The 19,839-nt window shown below is 37.6% G+C and overlaps 1 protein-coding gene across 4 annotated transcripts in view; it reads left to right on the forward strand.

Moving 5' to 3' along the window:
• Positions 1–19,839, forward strand: part of LOC124607491 (eukaryotic translation initiation factor 5B) — a 426,670-nt gene that overhangs the window by 40,589 nt on the left and 366,242 nt on the right. For all 4 annotated transcript variants that reach the window (XM_047139867.1, XM_047139864.1, XM_047139868.1 and 1 more), the window contains exon 4: positions 11,280–11,990. In XM_047139867.1, the coding sequence (XP_046995823.1) occupies positions 11,280–11,990 (711 nt within the window). The remainder of the gene's footprint in view (positions 1–11,279; positions 11,991–19,839) is intronic.

The raw sequence follows: 19,839 nt of genomic DNA on the forward strand, positions 1-19,839 counted from the left end.
CTTATTATGTGCTTCCATCTGTGCATCTTCATCAGACAAAAGCTGAAGCTGTGACATCAGCCAATTTCTTATGGATTTCCATGTGACTGCTTGACACTCGAGTATGCGCGCCATTTTTCATATCGTGAGCAGGCGCGCGGTGCATTTTGTATGCGTGTATAGAATAGCTTTCTTGATGTTACCAAGGTAAGTCATGTATGATCAAAATCACAGTTTAATCTTAGTTTATTTAAACAACGAGAAAATAAGCATATATTATTCGAGCTAAACCACTGTTTTATTAAACAATAATGAAATAAATTTTCACTATAACACTCTATTGCTAAGGACAGGTGTTACAGAGACAGTAACGACCCACTCAAAGCATTAAGCAGTGCAGTTGCATCATATCCCAGCCAGCTGCTTATTCGATTACCAGGTATCTCCTAGAAAACTGCCTCAGTGTGGGAATAAGTTGCTAGTTTGTAATCTCTGTAATTTTTTTGCACGGATCGTAAATTTTTTTCTCACCTAGCTCGCTTTATATTTTATATTACTGCTGCTCACTTGGACGTATGACAACACAATTTATCACTGTGTTACATGAAGCAAATAATGAAGGAATAGGTATGGGTTTGCAGTTGTGAAACAAAAATGGAACTGTGCAAAATCATTTTATTTTTATTTGGTGCATTTTATAGACCTGCTCGAGGGCTAAACACAACTTTTACTCAGTTGTTCAGCTGATTTGCCAAATTTGCATTTATGCAGCTCAGATTTTTCCAGTTGTGATATTCTTCAACGAAAAAGGATTGCAACAGTATATTTGCGGACATTCAGATTTTGTCTGCAAAGTAGCTTTATGATAATAACAAATTGTACATTCATAAACTAGAATGACTCAACAACAGTTCCTTTTGTTCAGGAGAAAATTCTCCAGCATTTAGCAGCCTAAAGTTAATTACTTTTTTGTGTAATATAGTTCTAAAAAGTTGAAAAACAGAATAAGCCAAATGTTTCATAAATATTCTGTTTTTATGTGACCTGTGGGACATCACACAGTGGAAAATAGAATAACCAAAAATAAATACAGTTATACAACTGAGAAAACAATTAATGCTTCTCATATTGTTGGAATAGCTTGTAGTTAATTATTATTGCATCACCTTCCTCCTGAGAAACAGAGGTGGCCAGAAAATGAGTCTACCAACATACAAACATTTCTGTAATTTTTTGGTGAACTTATAGCTGTGTTCACCGTCCTGTATTCTGAAAATTTCTTGTTTCTGGGAGAAATTGATAGCAAAACAATAAAATATAGAACTTCAGTGTCAATTTGATGTTAAGGAGGATTAAGTTTGTTAAAAATTAATTTATCATCTGTGTCACACTTTTTCTAGAATGACGCAGTAGTCGTTTGTAGAAGGAAGTGTACTGGATTGTTTTAAACCTTAAAGAAATAAAGCATTCTAAAAGTTAGATATTTCAAAGAGAAAGAGGTACTCTTTCAAATAGAAGGGATCAGACACGGGTTCAAAAATTAATTACTTTTACCAGCAAATCTGTTTTCAGGCAACTTCACGCTCGTTGATCTCAACGGTTGTCAAACCAAAAGTGATGAAACTTACAGGTTTTATAAACAAACTGCTAAGGTTACAAAAGGGGAATTTTTTAAACCAACTACATAAAGGGATCAAGCTGTTTCAACTTGGGAGAAAATGTGTCATGACAAGAATGTATTGACAGCTTTGTGTAGCACTTGGAGTAAAAATGGTGAGCTAAATGACACACAATTTACAGAATGTGCACAGTGCAAACTGTTTAGCTGTCTTGCCAGATTTTGCAACTTTACCACTAGTATCCACTGAAATACAACAAAATTTTTGAAATGTCGCCGTGACATTTGGGCACCCTTCATTTGGGAGATTTAGAGGATCAGAGGTGTGAATATACCACTAAAGTTTGGAGAGAGCCATCTCAGTGTGTTCAGGATGGACTCGACCACCACCTGGGGCATCCTGGGTTCTTTTGATGGCTTGGGAGATGGGTGTGGTTTTGTGGACAGCTGTAGAGAAGCAAACAGTGAACATAAATTGTTCTTTATTAACCTATTAAACTTGGAATGCCATATGAGTGCACCTTCATCTCTGGTGCGATTCAGTGTCATCTTGTAACATTCCCAATTGCAGTGGCAGGTGAGCTAGATGCTCCATACAGTGTACTTGCACTGCCCTGGTGGCAGTGCGCTGAGCTAGTGTTGCTGGCACACCAGAAGCCAAATTGCCAATGGTAACTGAGCACCTGTGGTGCCCCCACTGGGGCATAGGGTAAGACAGTGATGTCTTCCCACTTTGCAGTAGGTGGCAGCGCCTCAGTGGCAGAAGACAGTATTATCAGGCCTTTATCAAATACTACAACTGAAACAAAAACTGACACATTGAAAAACAATGAAACAAGGTTACAAATGATACAAAGATACCAGAATGTATGCATCTCATGAGTGAAATTCAAAGATCTTCACTGCTACTCAAATATTCTACTGTCCCAGTGGAATCAGCTTTACAGTCTGCTGTTATCGGAATGAAGTGTACCTTTTTCTTTGTCTCTCAACCATCATGCTTGTGACACCACAATGTCACAAGTTGGAGATGCGAACCGATCACTACTGGAGGGTGGGAGCCGTCTTGGTGTGTCAGACTAGGCTCGACTCCCATGTGGGGCATCTTGGATTCTTTTGATAGCTTGTGAGAAGGGTGTGATGTGGACAGCACTCTTGTGCTGATTGTAACCTCCTTGCTTGGACCAAGGTTTAAATGCAGCTGTATAGCTCTGGCCATTGTGGAAGAAGCCATGTTTCTTGGCAGCATTGAAACATCTGGAATGGGGGGTCTCTTCATGTGGAAGTGGGCGCATGGCGGAGGGTTGTAGGGTCGGCAGGTAGCTACCCTCGGCTGCTGACAGTGATGCGGCATGGTTACAGCTCTGGACTGTAGGGGAATTTTATGCCATAACAGGGATCCCCTACACGCAAACTATTAAAATTCATCAGCTTAAAGTTTGTAAACCTTTCTTGGGTCATACTCACACTAAATTAAATATATGGTTGAATGGGGCCCGTCTCTAAAAAAAGACCAACCTGTTTTGATGAGCTAGTTCTGAAATCTGTGTATCAAAGAAAAGCAAAACGGAAGTAAGCCATTAACAACAGCAACAACAGCAACAATAATAATAGCAGTAGCAGTAATAGAAATGAAAATAAATACTCACATTGATGCTTCTGATTTTGTTACTAATTTGAGTGTATGTTAATCGTGGTGAAATCTTTATTGTACATAATTTTTTTAAATCTTGCTTTGTTTTGACCCTACACCTGTAGGATTTACTAATTCCTAGTGGAACTCTGTCCTTCATATAGTTTTCAATAGTTTTAAGTTGCACATAGATTCCTGTGCATCAGTATGTTTCCCTTGCTACTTTGTGCCGCACACTTAAAACGCATTTCACATTGTAACAGCGTCGGTAGACTAATGTTACTTGATCTTTTTGTCCCACATGTGAAGAATGCCATAACGTTGTAAACCATAACTTCTACATGGTGTCAGTACTGCTCTGAGAACGTGGGTTTCACTTAGTTTCTTGTGTCATCAGTCACACATTCCAGTGTTTAATCAGGCTACGTATCCCAAGGAACTACTGGCAGTTCCACGTGAATATTTAAATACCATCCACACACAGCCTATCAAGACATGGTGCAGAATCCAGTGCTGCTGAGTTTTTCCCAGTATTCGTGCAAACCTCCCCACTGCCCTTTTTTTGTTTTTCAGCCCTGCTTCCTCAGAAACAATTTCTAGTGCCTGATCAGTGGTTTCCTAAATCTGATCTAGCTTTTCATTTGTTATCGGACTTTTGCAAAAAAAAAAGAGGGGGGGGGGGGGGGGAAAGAGAGTGAGAGTGTTTGTGATTTATTCTTATCTCTTTTCTAGGGTCACAACTGACTTTGAATGGTCATAATAGTGATTGTTACTTTGTAATTACTTTTGTTCAATGTTTATCTTTAATGTTATTTTTGGTTCACTCTCTTTGTATATTTGAATACTGACCGGTATTGTAGGTTATTAACTGTGATCAATCATACCAAAATTTATGATTTTTTTTTTATATTGTCAAAGAATGTGTGTAAATCGATGCTGCGAAAAACAATGTTACATCTGTGTGTTGTTGACTTCCATGGTCAGCCATATTCGGTACCTGTTTTATCTAAATGCACACTTCATCAAAATTAGTTACTAGTTGCCATTTAATGGGTGTTTACTTTTTCTGCATTACAACATTTACTACCATGCAAGAGATGCACAATTATGAAGAACCTATAGTTAAAATATCATTCTCTGTCACTAATTGTAATGACATGTGAGTAATACTAGTGTTATTTCAGGTATTACTCTGTGTACACCCTCAATCAGATAATAATGGTTCATTTTTTCTGTGGTAATTTTTTTTTGTCTGATACAGATAGTGAGAAGATGGTATATTACCAAAAGTGGGAGTAATAACAAAAGAAAGATAAATACAGCTCTGTCACACATTTTCTGAAGTACCATTATGTGATTTCTGCCTTAAAAGTGTATGTAATTAGTACTAATTCAGTACCTACCAGTTCATCCACCATATTGTTGTCGAAACATAATCACTTTCCATTATTGTTATCCCACTTCATGATACTTGTACAGAGATTGTGATGGAGTGTGGCGGAGGTGTCTGTAAAGTATCTGAGATGAGGACATGTAAAATCTCCCACGGTCATTTAAGTGTTGTCCATTTCAGAATAAATAGCCCCCAATCTCACCATGGAATGAGTTTCTGTATTAAGGAGTTGATAATTTTAACCTATTCTCAGAAAAGTCTTGTAAATTTATTCGAAAGGCTAACTGTATCCTTCACTGCCTGAAATCGGTACTTGTTCCATTCCTATTAAATACTAAAGAGGACAATTTTGTGATTTATCTGTTGGCAAGCACATACTTTCTCAGTAAATCTTGATTGCAAATCAGTACATAGTTTTCAATTACAACAAATTGAAGGTTCAGCCAAGGCTCCTTTCATTGTGAATGTCTTAATCAAGTAATTAGAAGGAGTTTTCATGGATGCCAGGAGTGGTGATCCTGTTAAGTTCATAGACAGCACCTTTGTTGTATGGGCTTATAGTAGACATGAACTACTTAGTTTTTATTCTTGGAACATCAAAATTCTTTCTCCATTGTGAAATTCAAATTATCTTCTTCTCAAAACAACTGAGGCATGTAAAATGTCAATGGCATGGTGATCCTAGCGAGTCTCTATATGTAACTACTTTGTTTCGGCATCTCTTCAAAGATGATTTTGGTGAAAGTGTGTGGGGCTTGGCACAGAGAAGGTAGTAAATCCATATCACATGACAAAACTTGGCCAAAAGAATCTTCATCTTTTTCATTGTTATTACACTCACAACAGTGCTTTAGAAATAATATATTTATTTGATCAAGTGGACAGGATGTAAAGAGGAATATACCTTTCCAACCAGTATGTAAACACATCTTATTGTCATGTAGGGTAAATATCTCATCATGGCTGTTCTTCTCAAGGAAGCATAAATTTTTAATTATCTTTTATTAGGTCATGTGTTAAGTCTTCCTTCAAGCGCCAAAGAATAAAAGAACTTGACAGACGTAAACAGTGCTGTGAACAAATGTGAGAAAATGAAGTCCGTTTTGTTTTTGGGCTAATACACCTTGTTCAGATAAAAAGGAGGCAGCCAAATGGTGACAATCTTGAATCACAGCTCACTAGAAGACAAGTATCAAGCCATTATACTTAACCAACACATTTTTTAATCGAAATCTCTGTCTCATCGCTGTAAATTAAAATTTATGGAACAGGATGTCAGTTTAATTGAAGCTTGAATTTCTTCTTTCCCAAAAGAAAAAGAAGTCATTATCCATAGTACAAAGTAATTAAGGTATTCTTAAATTCTGCTTTAAGTATGTTCTGGATGTACACTAAATTTTGGATAGTTCATCCAGTGTGTGTTAATCCGTGATTCTGTTGGTGAATTTTAAGAAAAACTTACAGAAGCTTTCATTGTACTGCTCCTGCTCAGATACTGCACTACCTGTGACCAGAGAAGCTTAGAGTATAGCCAAAAAGAAATTATGTCTATGAAAAACAGAAAAATCTATGGAAATCCTTGAATTTGAAAAGACCGAATCTCAAATGCCTTAAAGTACTATCCATGCACTATATGGACAAGCAGTAAGTGATATTCACACCAATGTTGACCCGGTTTAGTATATTTTATAGCAAACAGTTATCGATTACTGTGTGTGACTGTTCACTGGTATAATTGGGAGATGTTTCATGAGTCTAATGGGATGAACACATAGCAGGATGTGGTGGAAATGGGTGATGTTTCACGAGTCTGTGGGATGAAACATAGCAGGATGAGGTGGAAATGAGGTTGCATCTTGTCTGTTCAGAAATATTGTAACACCTGGATGCACTTACCAAAGAATATCTCTGCGGATTTGGTGTGATTATTGTGCTGGACTGCAGGACTAAAAGAGAATTGCATAGTTTTCATGGTACTTGTTTCAGTTACAGCTAATAACTATCTTGAAACAGTTTATTTGAAATTTTTAGTGTCTGGATACTTACACGTTCTTGTGGCAGAGATTTTGGCATTATCAAGTCAAGGAAGATGATCTGCAAGACAGTGGTGCAGAGAGAAGCTGCAAATATGATAAAAGGGCACAACTATTTAGTGTTGCCTCCATGAAGACTGAAGACATCCAGGATGTACCAAATGCAAGTGATCAATTCCTGAGTACAACCATTTTGAAAACTGGCATCCTTGCTTTGATCAGGATATCAAAAACTGATTTGTCCTATGTGAAGATATTCCTTAAATTTTACAAGCTGGAAACTTGGATGGAGATCAAGATCACAATGGAATTACATTATCTATACCTCTTCCACCACTTGAGACTAGAACGTCTAATAGTGAATCTAAAAACAAATCTCTATTGGCCACACTTGAAATTTTTTAAATAATAAACATGAAAAATTTCTCCGAGAACTATGTGCTTCAGAATAGCAAGCTTATTTTTAACTTGTATGTACCAATTCTTTTGTTGTTGACGTGATACTCTATATTTCGCTTGAGGGGTGTGTGTGTGTGTGTGTGTGTGTGTGTGTGTGTGTGTAGAAAGAGAGGAGTCTGTGATTCACCCATGTTATGGGTAATGAAAAGTATTAATATTGTCCTTCATAGTAAGTTCAGCTAGGAGGCAAATGTGAGGTACAGGGGTCGGACAAAAATTTTGAAATACTGCAAGTAATGATTGATTGAACATAAATGCAGATGCTAGCCAAGACTTCAGGTTGCACTTTTGTATTTGACCCTTAAGAGCATTTGCTTAACATCTTCAATATGTTGCAAGTGTCACTTGTGGTCAGAACAGTGTTCTGTGTTGTTGTTAGTGCATCTGTTGGAGCTAAGTGAATTCAAACATGGGAAAATATTACTGATATGATGGGAGCTTCTGTAGCCAAGGGAGAAAAGTATTTGGTGTTTTAAGTGGCACTGTATCGAAGATTTATACCACATACTTTGAAAATGCAAAACATCATCCACTAATCATAAAGCAGATGACAGTGTATGTTGAGGGATTGTGGCCAAAAAAGGGAAGAGCACAGCTGTAAACGTCACTGCAGAACCAAATGTAACACTCACAAACCCTGTCAGCACCAAAAAACACAAATGTATCTCCATAAGTATGGAATTGCAGGGTGAGCTCGAATTCCAAAACCACTCATAAGTGATGCATAATCTTGAAACAGCAGTGCATGATACCAGAACCATAAAACCTGGACTATTGACCAACGGAAGAGTGTCATTTGGTTGGCCGAGTCTTGTTTCATGCTGTTTCCAACTTCTGTCTTAGTTTATGTCCCAACAGAAAAACATGGTATGGGTTCAGTGATGTAGACAGCCATATCGAGGTATTCCATGGGCCCCATCGTTACTCTGCAAGGTCACATTAGTGCCAAGAATTAAGTGACCATTTTGATTGATCAGGCCCATTCCCTAACACAGTGTTAGTACCCAGTGTTGTGCTCAAAGGTGACAGGGTCCTTGTTCACACAGTTCAGATTGTTGAAGACTGGTTTTGTGAACACAGGGATGAGTTGACGCATCTCCCCTGGCTACCATTCACAACCTCTCACTGTTATCGAGCCTTTGTGGTATACTTAGGAGAGAAGGGTGTGTGATCACTATTCGCTTCCTTCATGGTTACCTGAACTTGACACTATTATGCAGGAAGAATGGTATGAGATTCTCTTGAAAACTGTATGGGACCTGTATTTATCTGTTCCAAGATGTCTGGAAGATGCTTTGAATGCCAATATGTTCCTACACTGTATTAGTCACAGTAATGTGTTGTGTTGTTTTTTGTTTTTCCATATTTTTGTCCAACACCTGCATAACCTAACAACTCATTGCAGAAAATTACAAATCAGTATAAATGTCAGCATTTCTTGAAATTTGTTACACTCATGAATAATTTTCTATTGGTTTGCTTGTACCTTTTCCAGCACGCACAAAATGTGTTTGTCAATTGTTGCAATTTTTTACAAACTTGAGATGAATTAATACTTTTTGTGATCAGACCTATCTTATTTCGTGCCATATGTAAAATTATCATTAAATTTGTTAAGTTATGCCTTGTAGTTTATTTTTACTACAGTTTTCATTGGTGATGTTATGATATGGACATTTAGAAATTTTATTCTATCTCTCTGTCTCTCTCTGTTTAATCAGTTCCAACTCTCCATAATCCCATGGACTAAGGCATGCCAGTTTCTTCTATCCTATGTTTCCTTGTAGACTTTCCAAGTTGGAATCCATTACTTTTGTGATGCTATTGATACATATCATTCTTTACTGTCCTGTTCTAGTGCGTTTAATCTTCTATGGTGTTAATGTCTTTTCTAGTGAATCGTGTTTTCTCATAATGTGCCCAAAGTAGGTCAGTTTTTGTTGTCAGTATCATACCTTCCAGGGAGCCATCTGGTTTTTTTGTTGTTGTAATACTGACCTGTTTTTTCACGTTGGGGTCAGTGGAATTCTAAGGAGTTTCATTGAACACCACAATTGAAAGGTTTCTGTTCTACACCGTTCAGCCTTTGTTAAGGTTCAGGTGTCACACAATTCTTTTATCACAATTGGAAAGACCAGAGCCCATACTGTATGGATCTTTGTTGTTAAAGTTATGCCTCAGCTCCTTAAAACATTGTCAAGCAGGGTGTATATGCTCCAGGAAAGCCGGGAAAAACACGGGAACTTTTTGATCGGGGAGAAACCTTGGAATTTTTTAGAATTTTAGAAATATTTCATTGTTTTAGTTTACAGTTAAATTTTTGTAATTTTGACCTGTACAAACTGATACTCTAACAAAGATTTTTACTGTCACTCACGACTGCAGAATAACACTACAGCAAGTAACACACAAACGAGAGAATAACACCAAAATAAAACTTTAGATGCAAAGAAAATTTGCTATTTACAACAACAAAACACAATGCCTACACAAGCATCTGCTGACAGCAAAATGTGTCAAAGGCTTTAGGACGGCAACTATGCAATACCTTGTTACAAGAACCTGCTTTCAATGAGCATGAAGTCACAACTGTTTACTAATATTGCTTATGGTTGTGTGAGAGACATTACTTTTCAAAGTAAATTCCCTTTGATGCAAGATGAATTATATTATGTATGAGAATGTGAGAAGAATTTCGTAAATCATTGAGTGTTTGACTCTCATTCAAAACTTAACAACACTTTGAAGACCAGCCACTTAGAAAAATGTTGGGCCCAGAAACCAGCCATTTAAGCCATTATTTAAAATTGTACTGGCACATTTGTGTTTGATATATTTAAAGGGTAATACATGCTAAGAAAGACCAAGCTTCAAGGTTAGTTTATAACAAATTTACAATAATGATAGCTAAAAGTATAGTTATCCTTTAAAAATGGAGAAGTGAATTCTTGAGCAATTTTATGTTTAATTGGCTTTTTTATGGAAAAGTCAAAGCACTCGACAGAACATGTATTTCATTAAAGTTATCCACGAAATGTTCAGTGTAAAACAGTGGAATTTATAATCATGCTTGTCAGAAATATTCTGCTGCAGTTATTTAAGCTGTGCTCTTTAGGATCCTAACCAACCACACCCTTGAAAATTATTGACGACTAACATTATATGTGAAATCTTAGCTTTTCAAGTAGCTATACTGTGTGTACATTGATTTAAGCCATTGAGTTTTCCTATTTGTTTGTGCACACTACTGAACAGTGATGATGTTTGGCTGACTACATCACATAGCTTATGCTTTGAATATCTGCTGTCATTGGCTGGTGAGATCATGCGACGTGAGCTATGATTGGCTGATGAAAGTGCATCACACAACGCAATTTCGATTTAAGTGCTTCTGTAGCTACCGTGCAGTATTTGGTGGGGATAACAGTGTATTGGTTTTCTATAGCTCATATCAACAAAGCAGGTTGTGACCTCAATGTTGGATTAAGAAATTTTATACTTTCGTAACACAAAAATATGCAGTGAACATGTTGCTGCACAGCAAAGGTCTTTCCAAAATGTCTTGTTTATTGCTGTATTTTGTTTCCTTAAGTGCTGGGAAGTTCTATGCCGGTATATGGAACCTTTGCCATTCAAAGGATTGATCAGTTTAAAACTCCGAGGCAAAGTGTATTGTCATTTAATATTGGGGGTGATGTACTTTCACCCAGTGTACAGTGTATTTTCACCTGGGAAAAAGTGTATTTTTAACAGGGAAATCTGTCAACGTACACACCCTGTCAAGGTTTGACATTGCCTTTCTGTCAGGTAACAAGGATTTTGTGGCTTCAGTCACCATCTTGGAGCCAAGATAACTGAGCATTGAAATATCCCATGTAGTGGTAGGTGTAGTAACTGTAATTCTTGTTTTCTTGACATTCAACAGTAGAGTATAAAGTCTTGCAAATATTATGTACATTTGTATGCTTGGTGTGAACTGCAGTAAACTGTTTGTCTGGAAGTACAAATTAATTTTTCTTAGTTGTGTGTTTTGTTTAATTAACAAAAAATGAGAAATTTTTGTTGGTGGTGATTTTAAGTAAAAATTGAGGTTTTATTATAACATCTGAAGTTAGTTTTTTTTTATATATAAATGTGAACATTTATTTGACTTCTTTTCCACAGAAATATAAAGGAGCTGATCTCAATGAAGATGATGATACCGTAAAGCAGCCTTCTAAACCTTCAAAGGCAAAGAAACAGCAAAAAATTATGGTGGCTGATGAAGATGAAGATAGTGAGAGTGAAGAAAAATCTAAAACCCCTGTCTCTCAGAATAAAAAAAAGGGGGCTAAGAAAAGTTTTGCTTTGTTGGATGTAGATGATGGTGACTCTGGCTCAGCTAGTGATAAGGATAAGAATAGAGACTCAGAAGAAGACACGCGTGAAGTAAAAAAGGCAAAGTCAAATAAAAAGGTGGTGTCTAGGACTGATAGTTTTGAGGATGATAGTGAAAGGACGAAAGAAGATAAAAGTGCAGTGAGTGGTGGCAAGAAAGGGAAAAAAGCCAGGCGGAAGAAGGATGAAGATGATGAGGAGGACATTGAGAGAATGTTAGCTGAACTGGAGATGGAATATTCAGGTGTGAAGAAAGAACAGGTTGAAGGTACAGAGGAGAAAAAAGTTAGTGCAGATGGTGATTTAGGGGCGAAGAAAGATTCTAAAAAGAAAAGTAAGAAGAAATCTAAAATTGACGTTGAAGACGTGGAACTTGATGACGATGATGTGACTGTAGTTGATGGTGAGGAACTTGAAAGTACTGTTAAGACTGCTGCACAGAAGAAGAAGGAGAAGAAAGAAAGAGAGAAACAGAAGAAACTTGCTCAGAAGAAAGTGGTAAGTTTCTGTTATGTCTTTTTGTAATTTCTTTTAATTTCTCTTTCGGCCAGGTAGAAAACTGATAATTTTATGTAAATGGTTAATCTCCTCCAGCCCCCCCTCCCCCCACCCCTTCTCTCTCTCTCTCTCTCTCTCTCTCTCTCTCTCTCTCTCTCTGTGTGTGTGTGTGTGTGTGTGTGTGTGTGTGTGTGTGTGTGTGTGTGTGTGTGTGTGTGTGTGTGTTCTTTTTACTTGGATCCACATGGAGATCAAATACTGCTTAAAGGCTGTTGCTGCTGCAACTGTGACTTCATATAATACTTTTCTTTGCTGTTGGCAAGTTTGTTTTTTGGCATTATCAAAAGTTTTTGTGTAAATGGTCATACATCCACTGTTCATAGACCACATGTTAAGACAAAAAACTTAAGCATGGCCTTGACATTTTTGCCAACGCCTTACTTCATAAATGGTCTACAATCTGTAGATGTTTGAACACTTCCACACAAATGCTTTATAATGACCATAATGTACAAACTGACCAATAGCTAATAAAATTATTGCACAAAAGTTACAGCCTCAGTACAGGGGCATCCAAAATCAGTCTGCCATTACCTGTTCTAGTGGAGTAGATTGGCATACAGTGGTATACGATGCGGATTCTGTTCGTGGGATCTTAGTTGCCAGTGTCAGTCAGATAACTTTGTGTACTTGCAGATAGACTTTGGTATATAGGACACATAAGAAAGGAAAGCGAAAATAAACCACATGGTTTACTGGAATCGCCACGAAGGACAACTAATAATTTTGGGAGGAAACCCATCATCATAGACAGTTTCACAAAATCGGTTATACAACAAATGATGATGGAGAACTTACAAATAAAACTAAAAATAGTGCCGACATTATGGGATGGGATTTTTGAAGACATACTAGGTGCCATAATTATTAAGCTAAAAAGTGTTGACGACAATCTTGACAGTCACACTGCTGATGGTGACCTCTAAAATATGATGTATATAAATAGGCAATGAATAATTTCTTAAAAAAATACATTGTGTGCTTTCAAACCAGACTGTGTTCATATAGTTTCTCTTGGTTGAAATTTACTACATGGTAGTAAAAGTGTTAAACAGTTTTCCAAGGTAAATGCAGTCAAATGTGGTCCAAAGCAAATCTGTCTCAGTTACTATTCACCTGATTCTAAGAGACATTGCTTAAAACGCACATGCAATACATATCCAGAGCACTGCTGAAATTTCCTTCAAAAAATGTATACTGATTATGGACTTCTATGTAAAAAGCTTGACATTCAAGGTGAGTTCATATATTAATTTTTATTTTTTGATAATAACTTTATTTGTTAATCTACAGCAATGTTATCCTATTCAAAATATTCCTCATTACATACTATACATTTGTGTCAATGCTTTTTCCAATTCCTGAAACACTTTTGGAACTGTTTCTTTGGGATGTTTATAGCTCTCTTAACTATGCATTTTATATCTCACCTATGCTTGTAAAACTGCTGTGCTCTAAGGCCTGCTTTGAAATGTTTGTACCACTTATAATCTCCTGTTTTACTCATATACTCCTCAAAATATTTACCATTTCTAAAAATTTGACACACTTCATTCCATTCTTGTAACAAAATTTAATACAGATTCTCTAACATATTTAAATACAAAACAAAATATTGTTGCTACTACCAAAACACATGTAACCTTTTTGACAGCTGATAATAGACTAAATACTCAATATGCATAACATTGTGCAAGTACTTTTCAGATATGTTTGTGAAGACAGTGACAAAAAAGTAGTGCGAATCAGACTAATACAACACCCGAAATTACTTTTATAACATTCTTTGTGTTGCAATAATTGTTGTGTTTCAACAAAACCCTTCCAAGAAACTACCATTTAATTGGAATACAAAGTAAGAACAAACTTTAAATTCTACAGATTGATTGCACTGTATGGGGTTCATTTTACAAATAGCAGTGGAGGCACATACATTGACATACATTGACATGAACAGGCATTCAGTTCTGTGTTTGTAGTAGGATCCTGACTTCCATTCCTATGTTAATATTATTTACTCTATAATGTTGTATTTCAGAAGTAGCCATTGTCTTTTCATTAATGTATTTATCTAAAAATAAATGCTGCCGGAATGTATCTGTATGTGGTGTTGCAACAGATTTAAAGCATGTGCTGCGGCAGGGCTGGTACTATGTTGTGAAACAGCCTATAGAAGTGCCTTGTCACATAGCTGGATAGACAGATAGGGGCTCACTCACTGATCTTGAGTTTACCGCAGATTAGAGCATGTCTTCTTTTAAAGAGAAATTCATTACAGTCGGTCTGTGAGACAGATTGCTGCTTTGTAGAACTAGCATTGCGTGAATACAGTGTACAGTATATTTAAGGCACCTACTCGTTACAGTCTTTTATTATTATTATTATTATTAAATGGCCTTGCTGTGCTGGTACTGCGAACGGCTGAAAGCAAGGGGAAACTACAGCCGTAACTTTTCCCGAGGACATGCAGCTTTACTGTATGATTAAATGATGATGGCGTCCTCTTGGGTAAAATATTCCGGAGGTAAAATAGTCCCCCATTCGGATCTCCGGGCGGGGACTACTCAAGAGAACGTCGTTATCAGGAGAAAGAAAACTGGCGTTCTACGGATCGGAGCGTGGAATGTCAGATCCCTTAATCGGGCAGGTAGGTTAGAAAATTGAAAAAGGGAAATGGATAGGTTAAAGTTAGATATAGTGGGAATTAGTGAAGTTCGGTGGCAGGAGGAACAAGACTTTTGGTCAGGTGATTACAGGGTTATAAATACAAAATCAAATAGGGGTAATGCAGGAGTAGGTTTAATAATGAATAAAAAAATAGGAGTGCGGGTTAGCTACTACAAACAGCATAGTGAACGCATTATTGTGGCAAAGATAGACATAAAGCCCATGCCTACTACAGTAGTACAAGTTTATATGCCAACTAGCTCTGCAGATGAAGAAGAAATAGATGAAATGTATGATGAGATAAAAGAAATTATTCAGGTAGTGAAGGAAGACGAAAATTTAATATTCATGGGTGACTGGAATTCGTCAGTAGGAAAAGGGAGAGAAGGAAACATAGTAGGTGAATATGGATTGGGGGGAAGAAATGAAAGAGGAAGCCGTCTGGTAGAATTTTGCACAGAGCATAACTTAATCATAGCTAACACTTGGTTCAAGAATCATAAAAGAAGGTTGTATACCTGGAAGAATCCTGGAGATACTAAAAGGTATCAGATAGATTATATAATGGCAAGACAGAGATTTAGGAACCAGGTTTTAAATTGTAAGACATTTCCAGGGTCAGATGTGGATTCTGACCACAATCTATGGGTTATGAACTGCAGATTGAAACTGAAGAAGCTGCAAAAAGGTGGGAATTTAAGGAGATGGGACCTGGATAAACTGAAAGAACCAGAGGTTGTAGAGTGTTTCAGGGAGAGCATAAGGGAACAATTGACAGGAATGGGGGAAAGAAATACAGAAGAAGAAGAATGGGTAGCTCTGAGGGATGAAGTAATGAAGGCAGCAGACGATCAAGTAGGTAAAAAGATGAGGGCTAGTAGAAATCCTTGGGTAACAGAAGAAATATTGAATTTAATTGATGAAAGGAGAAAATATAAAAATGCAGTAAATGAAGCAGGCAAAAAGGAATACAAACGTCTCAAAGATGAGATCGACAGGAAGTGCAAAATGGCTAAACAGGGATGGCTAGAGGACAAATGTAAGGATGTAGAGGCTTGTCTCACTAGGGGTAAGATAGATACTGCCTACAGGAAAATTAAAGAGACCTTTGGAGAGAAGAGAACCACTTGTATGAATATCAAGAACTCAGATGGCAACCCAGTTCTAAGCAAAGAAGGGAAGGCAGAAAGGTGGAAGGAGTGTATAGAGGGTTTATACAAGGGTGATGTACTTGAGGACAATATTATGGAAATGGAAGAGGATGTAGATGAAGACGAAATGGGAGATAAGATACTGCGTGAAGAGTTTGACAGAGCACTGAAAGACCTGAGTCGAAACAAGGCCCCGGGAGTAGACAACATTCCATTAGAACTACTGACAGCCTTGGGAGAGCCAGTCATGACAAAACTCTACCATCTGGTGAGCAAGATGTACGAGACAGGCGAAATACCCTCAGACTTCAAGAAGAATATAATAATTCCAATCCCAAAGAAAGCAGGTGTTGACAGATGTGAAAATTACCGAACTATCAGTTTAATAAGTCATAGCTGCAAAATACTAACACGAATTCTTTACAGACGAATGGAAATACTGGTAGAAGCGGACCTCGGGGAAGATCAGTTTGGATTCCATAGAAATGTTGGAACATGTGAGGCAATACTAACCTTAAGACTTATCTTAGAAGAAAGATTAAGAAAAGGCAAACCTACGTTTCTAGCATTTGTAGGCTTAGAGAAAGCATTTGACAATGTTAACTGGAATACTCTCTTTCAAATTCTGAAGGTGGCAGGGGTAAAATACAGGGAGCGAAAGGCTATTTACAATTTGTACAGAAACTAGATGGCAGTTATAAGAGTCGAGGGGCATGAAAGGGAAGCAGTGGTTGGGAAAGGAGTGAGACAGCATTGTAGCCTCTCCCCGATGTTATTCAATCTGTATATTGAGCAAGCAGTAAAGGAAACAAGAGAAAAATTCGGAGTAGGTATTAAAATTCATGGAGAAGAAGTAAAAACGTTGAGGTTCGCCGATGACATTGTAATTCTGTCAGAGACAGCAAAGGACTTGGAAGAGCAGTTGAACGGAATGGACAGTGTCTTGAAAGGAGGATATAAGATGAACATCAACAAAAGCAAAACGAGGATAATGGAATGTAGTCAAATTAAATCGGTTGATGCTGAGGGAATTAGATTAGCAAATGAGACACTTAAAGTAGTAAAGGAGTTTTGCTATTTAGGGAGTAAAATAACTGATGATGGTCGAAGTAGAGAGGATATAAAATGTAGACTGGCAATGGCAAGGAAATCGTTTCTGAAGAAGAGAAATTTGTTAACATCGAGTATAGATTTAAGTGTCAGGAAGTCGTTTCTGAAAGTATTTGTATGTAGTGTAGCCATGTACGGAAGTGAAACATGGACGATAACTAGTTTGGACAAGAAGAGAATAGAAGCTTTTGAAATGTGGTGCTACAGAAGAATGCTGAAGATAAGGTGGGTAGATCACGTAACTAATGAGGAGGTATTGAATAGGATTGGGGAGAAGAGAAGTTTGTGGCACAACTTGAGTAGAAGAAGGGATCGGTTGGTAGGACACGTTTTGAGGCATCAAGAGATCACAAATTTAGCATTGGAGGGCAGTGTGGAGGGTAAAAATCATAGAGGGAGACCAAGAGATAAATACACTAAGCAGATTCAGAAGGATGTAGGTTGCAGTAGGTACTGGGAGATGAAGAAGCTTGCACAGGATAGAGTAGCATGGAGAGCTGCATCATACCAGTCTCAGGACTGAATACCACAACAACAACAACATTATTATTATTATTATTATTATTATTATTGGGTGGTGGGGTGTGGTGGGGGTGTCTAGCACAGGAATTGTGAAAAAATACATCTTAATACCCTAAATAAAATCTCTCTTGACTGCAATGTAGTTTTCTGTAAGACAATGTTTGCTGTGTTTGTGGCAGTCTTCAAGCTATATAAACTCTGTTGATGGTGCAACTTAGTTCCTCATGGAGTGTACAGGTGACTGGCTGTAGTTTGTTGTGGTAACCCCAAGATGCCTAACGTCTACATCTGTACTCTGCAAACCACTGTGAAGTGCAGGGCAGTGGGTATGCCCCATTGTACCAGTTATTAGAGTTTCTTCCTGTTCCATTCATTTATGGAGCACAGGAAGAATGTTTGTTTCAGTGGCTCTGTGCGTGCTGTAGTTATTCTAATCTTATCCTCACAATCCCCATGAGAGCAATGTGTAGGGGTTGTAGTATATTCCCAGAGTAATCCTTTAAAGCTGGTTCTTGAAACTTTGTGAGTATACTTACTCGGGATAGTTTACGTCTATCTTCAAGTTACTATCCATTCAGTTTATTCAGTACACCTCTGACATTCTCCCACAGATTAAAAAAACCTGTGAGCATTTGTGCTGCCCTTCTCTGTAGAGATTAAATATCCCATGTTAGTTCTATTTGGTATGGGTCCCACACACTTACACAATATTCTAGAATCAGTTGCACAAGTGATTTGTAAGCAATCATCTTTTTAGACCGATTGCATTTCTTCTGTATTCTACCAGTAAACTGAAGTCTACCACCTGCTTTATCCTCAACTGAGTTTATGTGACCATTCCATTTCGTACCCCTACAAAGTATTACACCCAGGTATTTGTATAAGACGACTGATTCCAACAGTGACTCATTGATATTATGGTCATAGTGTACAACATTTTTTGTTAACTGCACAATTTTACGTTCTGGACATTTAAAGCAAGTTGCCATCTTTGCACAACATTGAACTCTTATAAAGATCTGACTGAAAATTTATGTAGCTTCTTTCAGACACTAATTCATTCTAAATAACAGCATCATCTGCAAGAAGTCTGAGGTTACTATTAACATTGTCCGTAAGGCCATGAATGTACAACATGAGCAACAAGTATCGCGACACTTCCCTGGGGCACACCTGAAGTTGCTTCTACGTCTGATGTTGACTCTCCATCAAAGATTACATGCTGTGTCTTCCCTACCAAAAAGGCCTCAGTCTAGCCATAAATTTCACTTGATACTCATTGTTGCACTTTTGACTGGTCAGTGTAGTTGTGGTACTGAGTCAATGTTTTTTCAGAAATTAAGAAATAATGCAGCTACCTGACTTCCTTGATCCAAAGCCTTCAGTATGTCATGTGGGAAGAGTGCGAATTGGGTTTCACGTGATTGATGTTTTCAGAATCAATGCTGGTTGGCATGGAGGAGTTCTTCCGTTTGAGATACCTTATTATGTTTGAGCTCAGAATATATTCTAAGATTCTACAATAAATCAAAGATACTGGACAGTAGTTTTGAGGATCGCTTTTGCTACCGTTCTTGTAGATGGGTGTGACTTGTGCTTTCTTCCAGCTACTGAGCATGGTTTTCTGTTTGAGGCCTGTAAGATAGTTTATAGTTAGAAGAGGGGCTAACTCAGCTGCAAATTCAATGTAGAATGTTACAGGGATTCCATTAGCCCCTGGAGCTTTGTTCAGTTTTAACAATTTCAGCTTTTTCTCAACACCACTGACAGGGATACTGATTTCACTCATCTTTTCAGTGGTACAAGGATGAAATTGGGGCAGTTCTCCTGGGTTTTCGTAAGTAAAGGAACATTTGAAAACAGAGATAAGCGTTTCAGATTTTGGTTTGCTACCCTCAGTTCGTTCCTATCTCATTTGCTAGGGACTGGACACTAACATTGGAGCCACTGACAGCCTTTACATATGACCAGAATTAAATGGTTTCATGAAAGATCATTTGACAATATTGTGCTATGGTTGTCACTGAAGACTTCACGCATTGCTCTTTTGATAGTCAAATGTGTTTCATTAGCATCTTTCCATCTATAGTCCTATAATACAGTAGTCCATTTCTTTAAAAGTTTCTTTACAGTAACTTGGTACCATGGACGGTCCCTCACATTATGCACTGGTCTTCTGAGTACATATCTATCCAATGCATGGTAAGCTATTCTTCTAAACTTTAGCCATAGTTCCTCTACATGCCCCTGCTTGTGTCTGTATGTGTGGATGGATATGTGCGTGTGTGCGAGTGTATACCTGTCCTTTTTTCCCCCTAAGGGAAGTCTTTCCGCTCCCG

Source organism: Schistocerca americana, chromosome 3 (assembly GCF_021461395.2).
Source record: "Schistocerca americana isolate TAMUIC-IGC-003095 chromosome 3, iqSchAmer2.1, whole genome shotgun sequence".
Classification (NCBI taxonomy): Eukaryota; Metazoa; Arthropoda; class Insecta; order Orthoptera; family Acrididae; genus Schistocerca; species Schistocerca americana.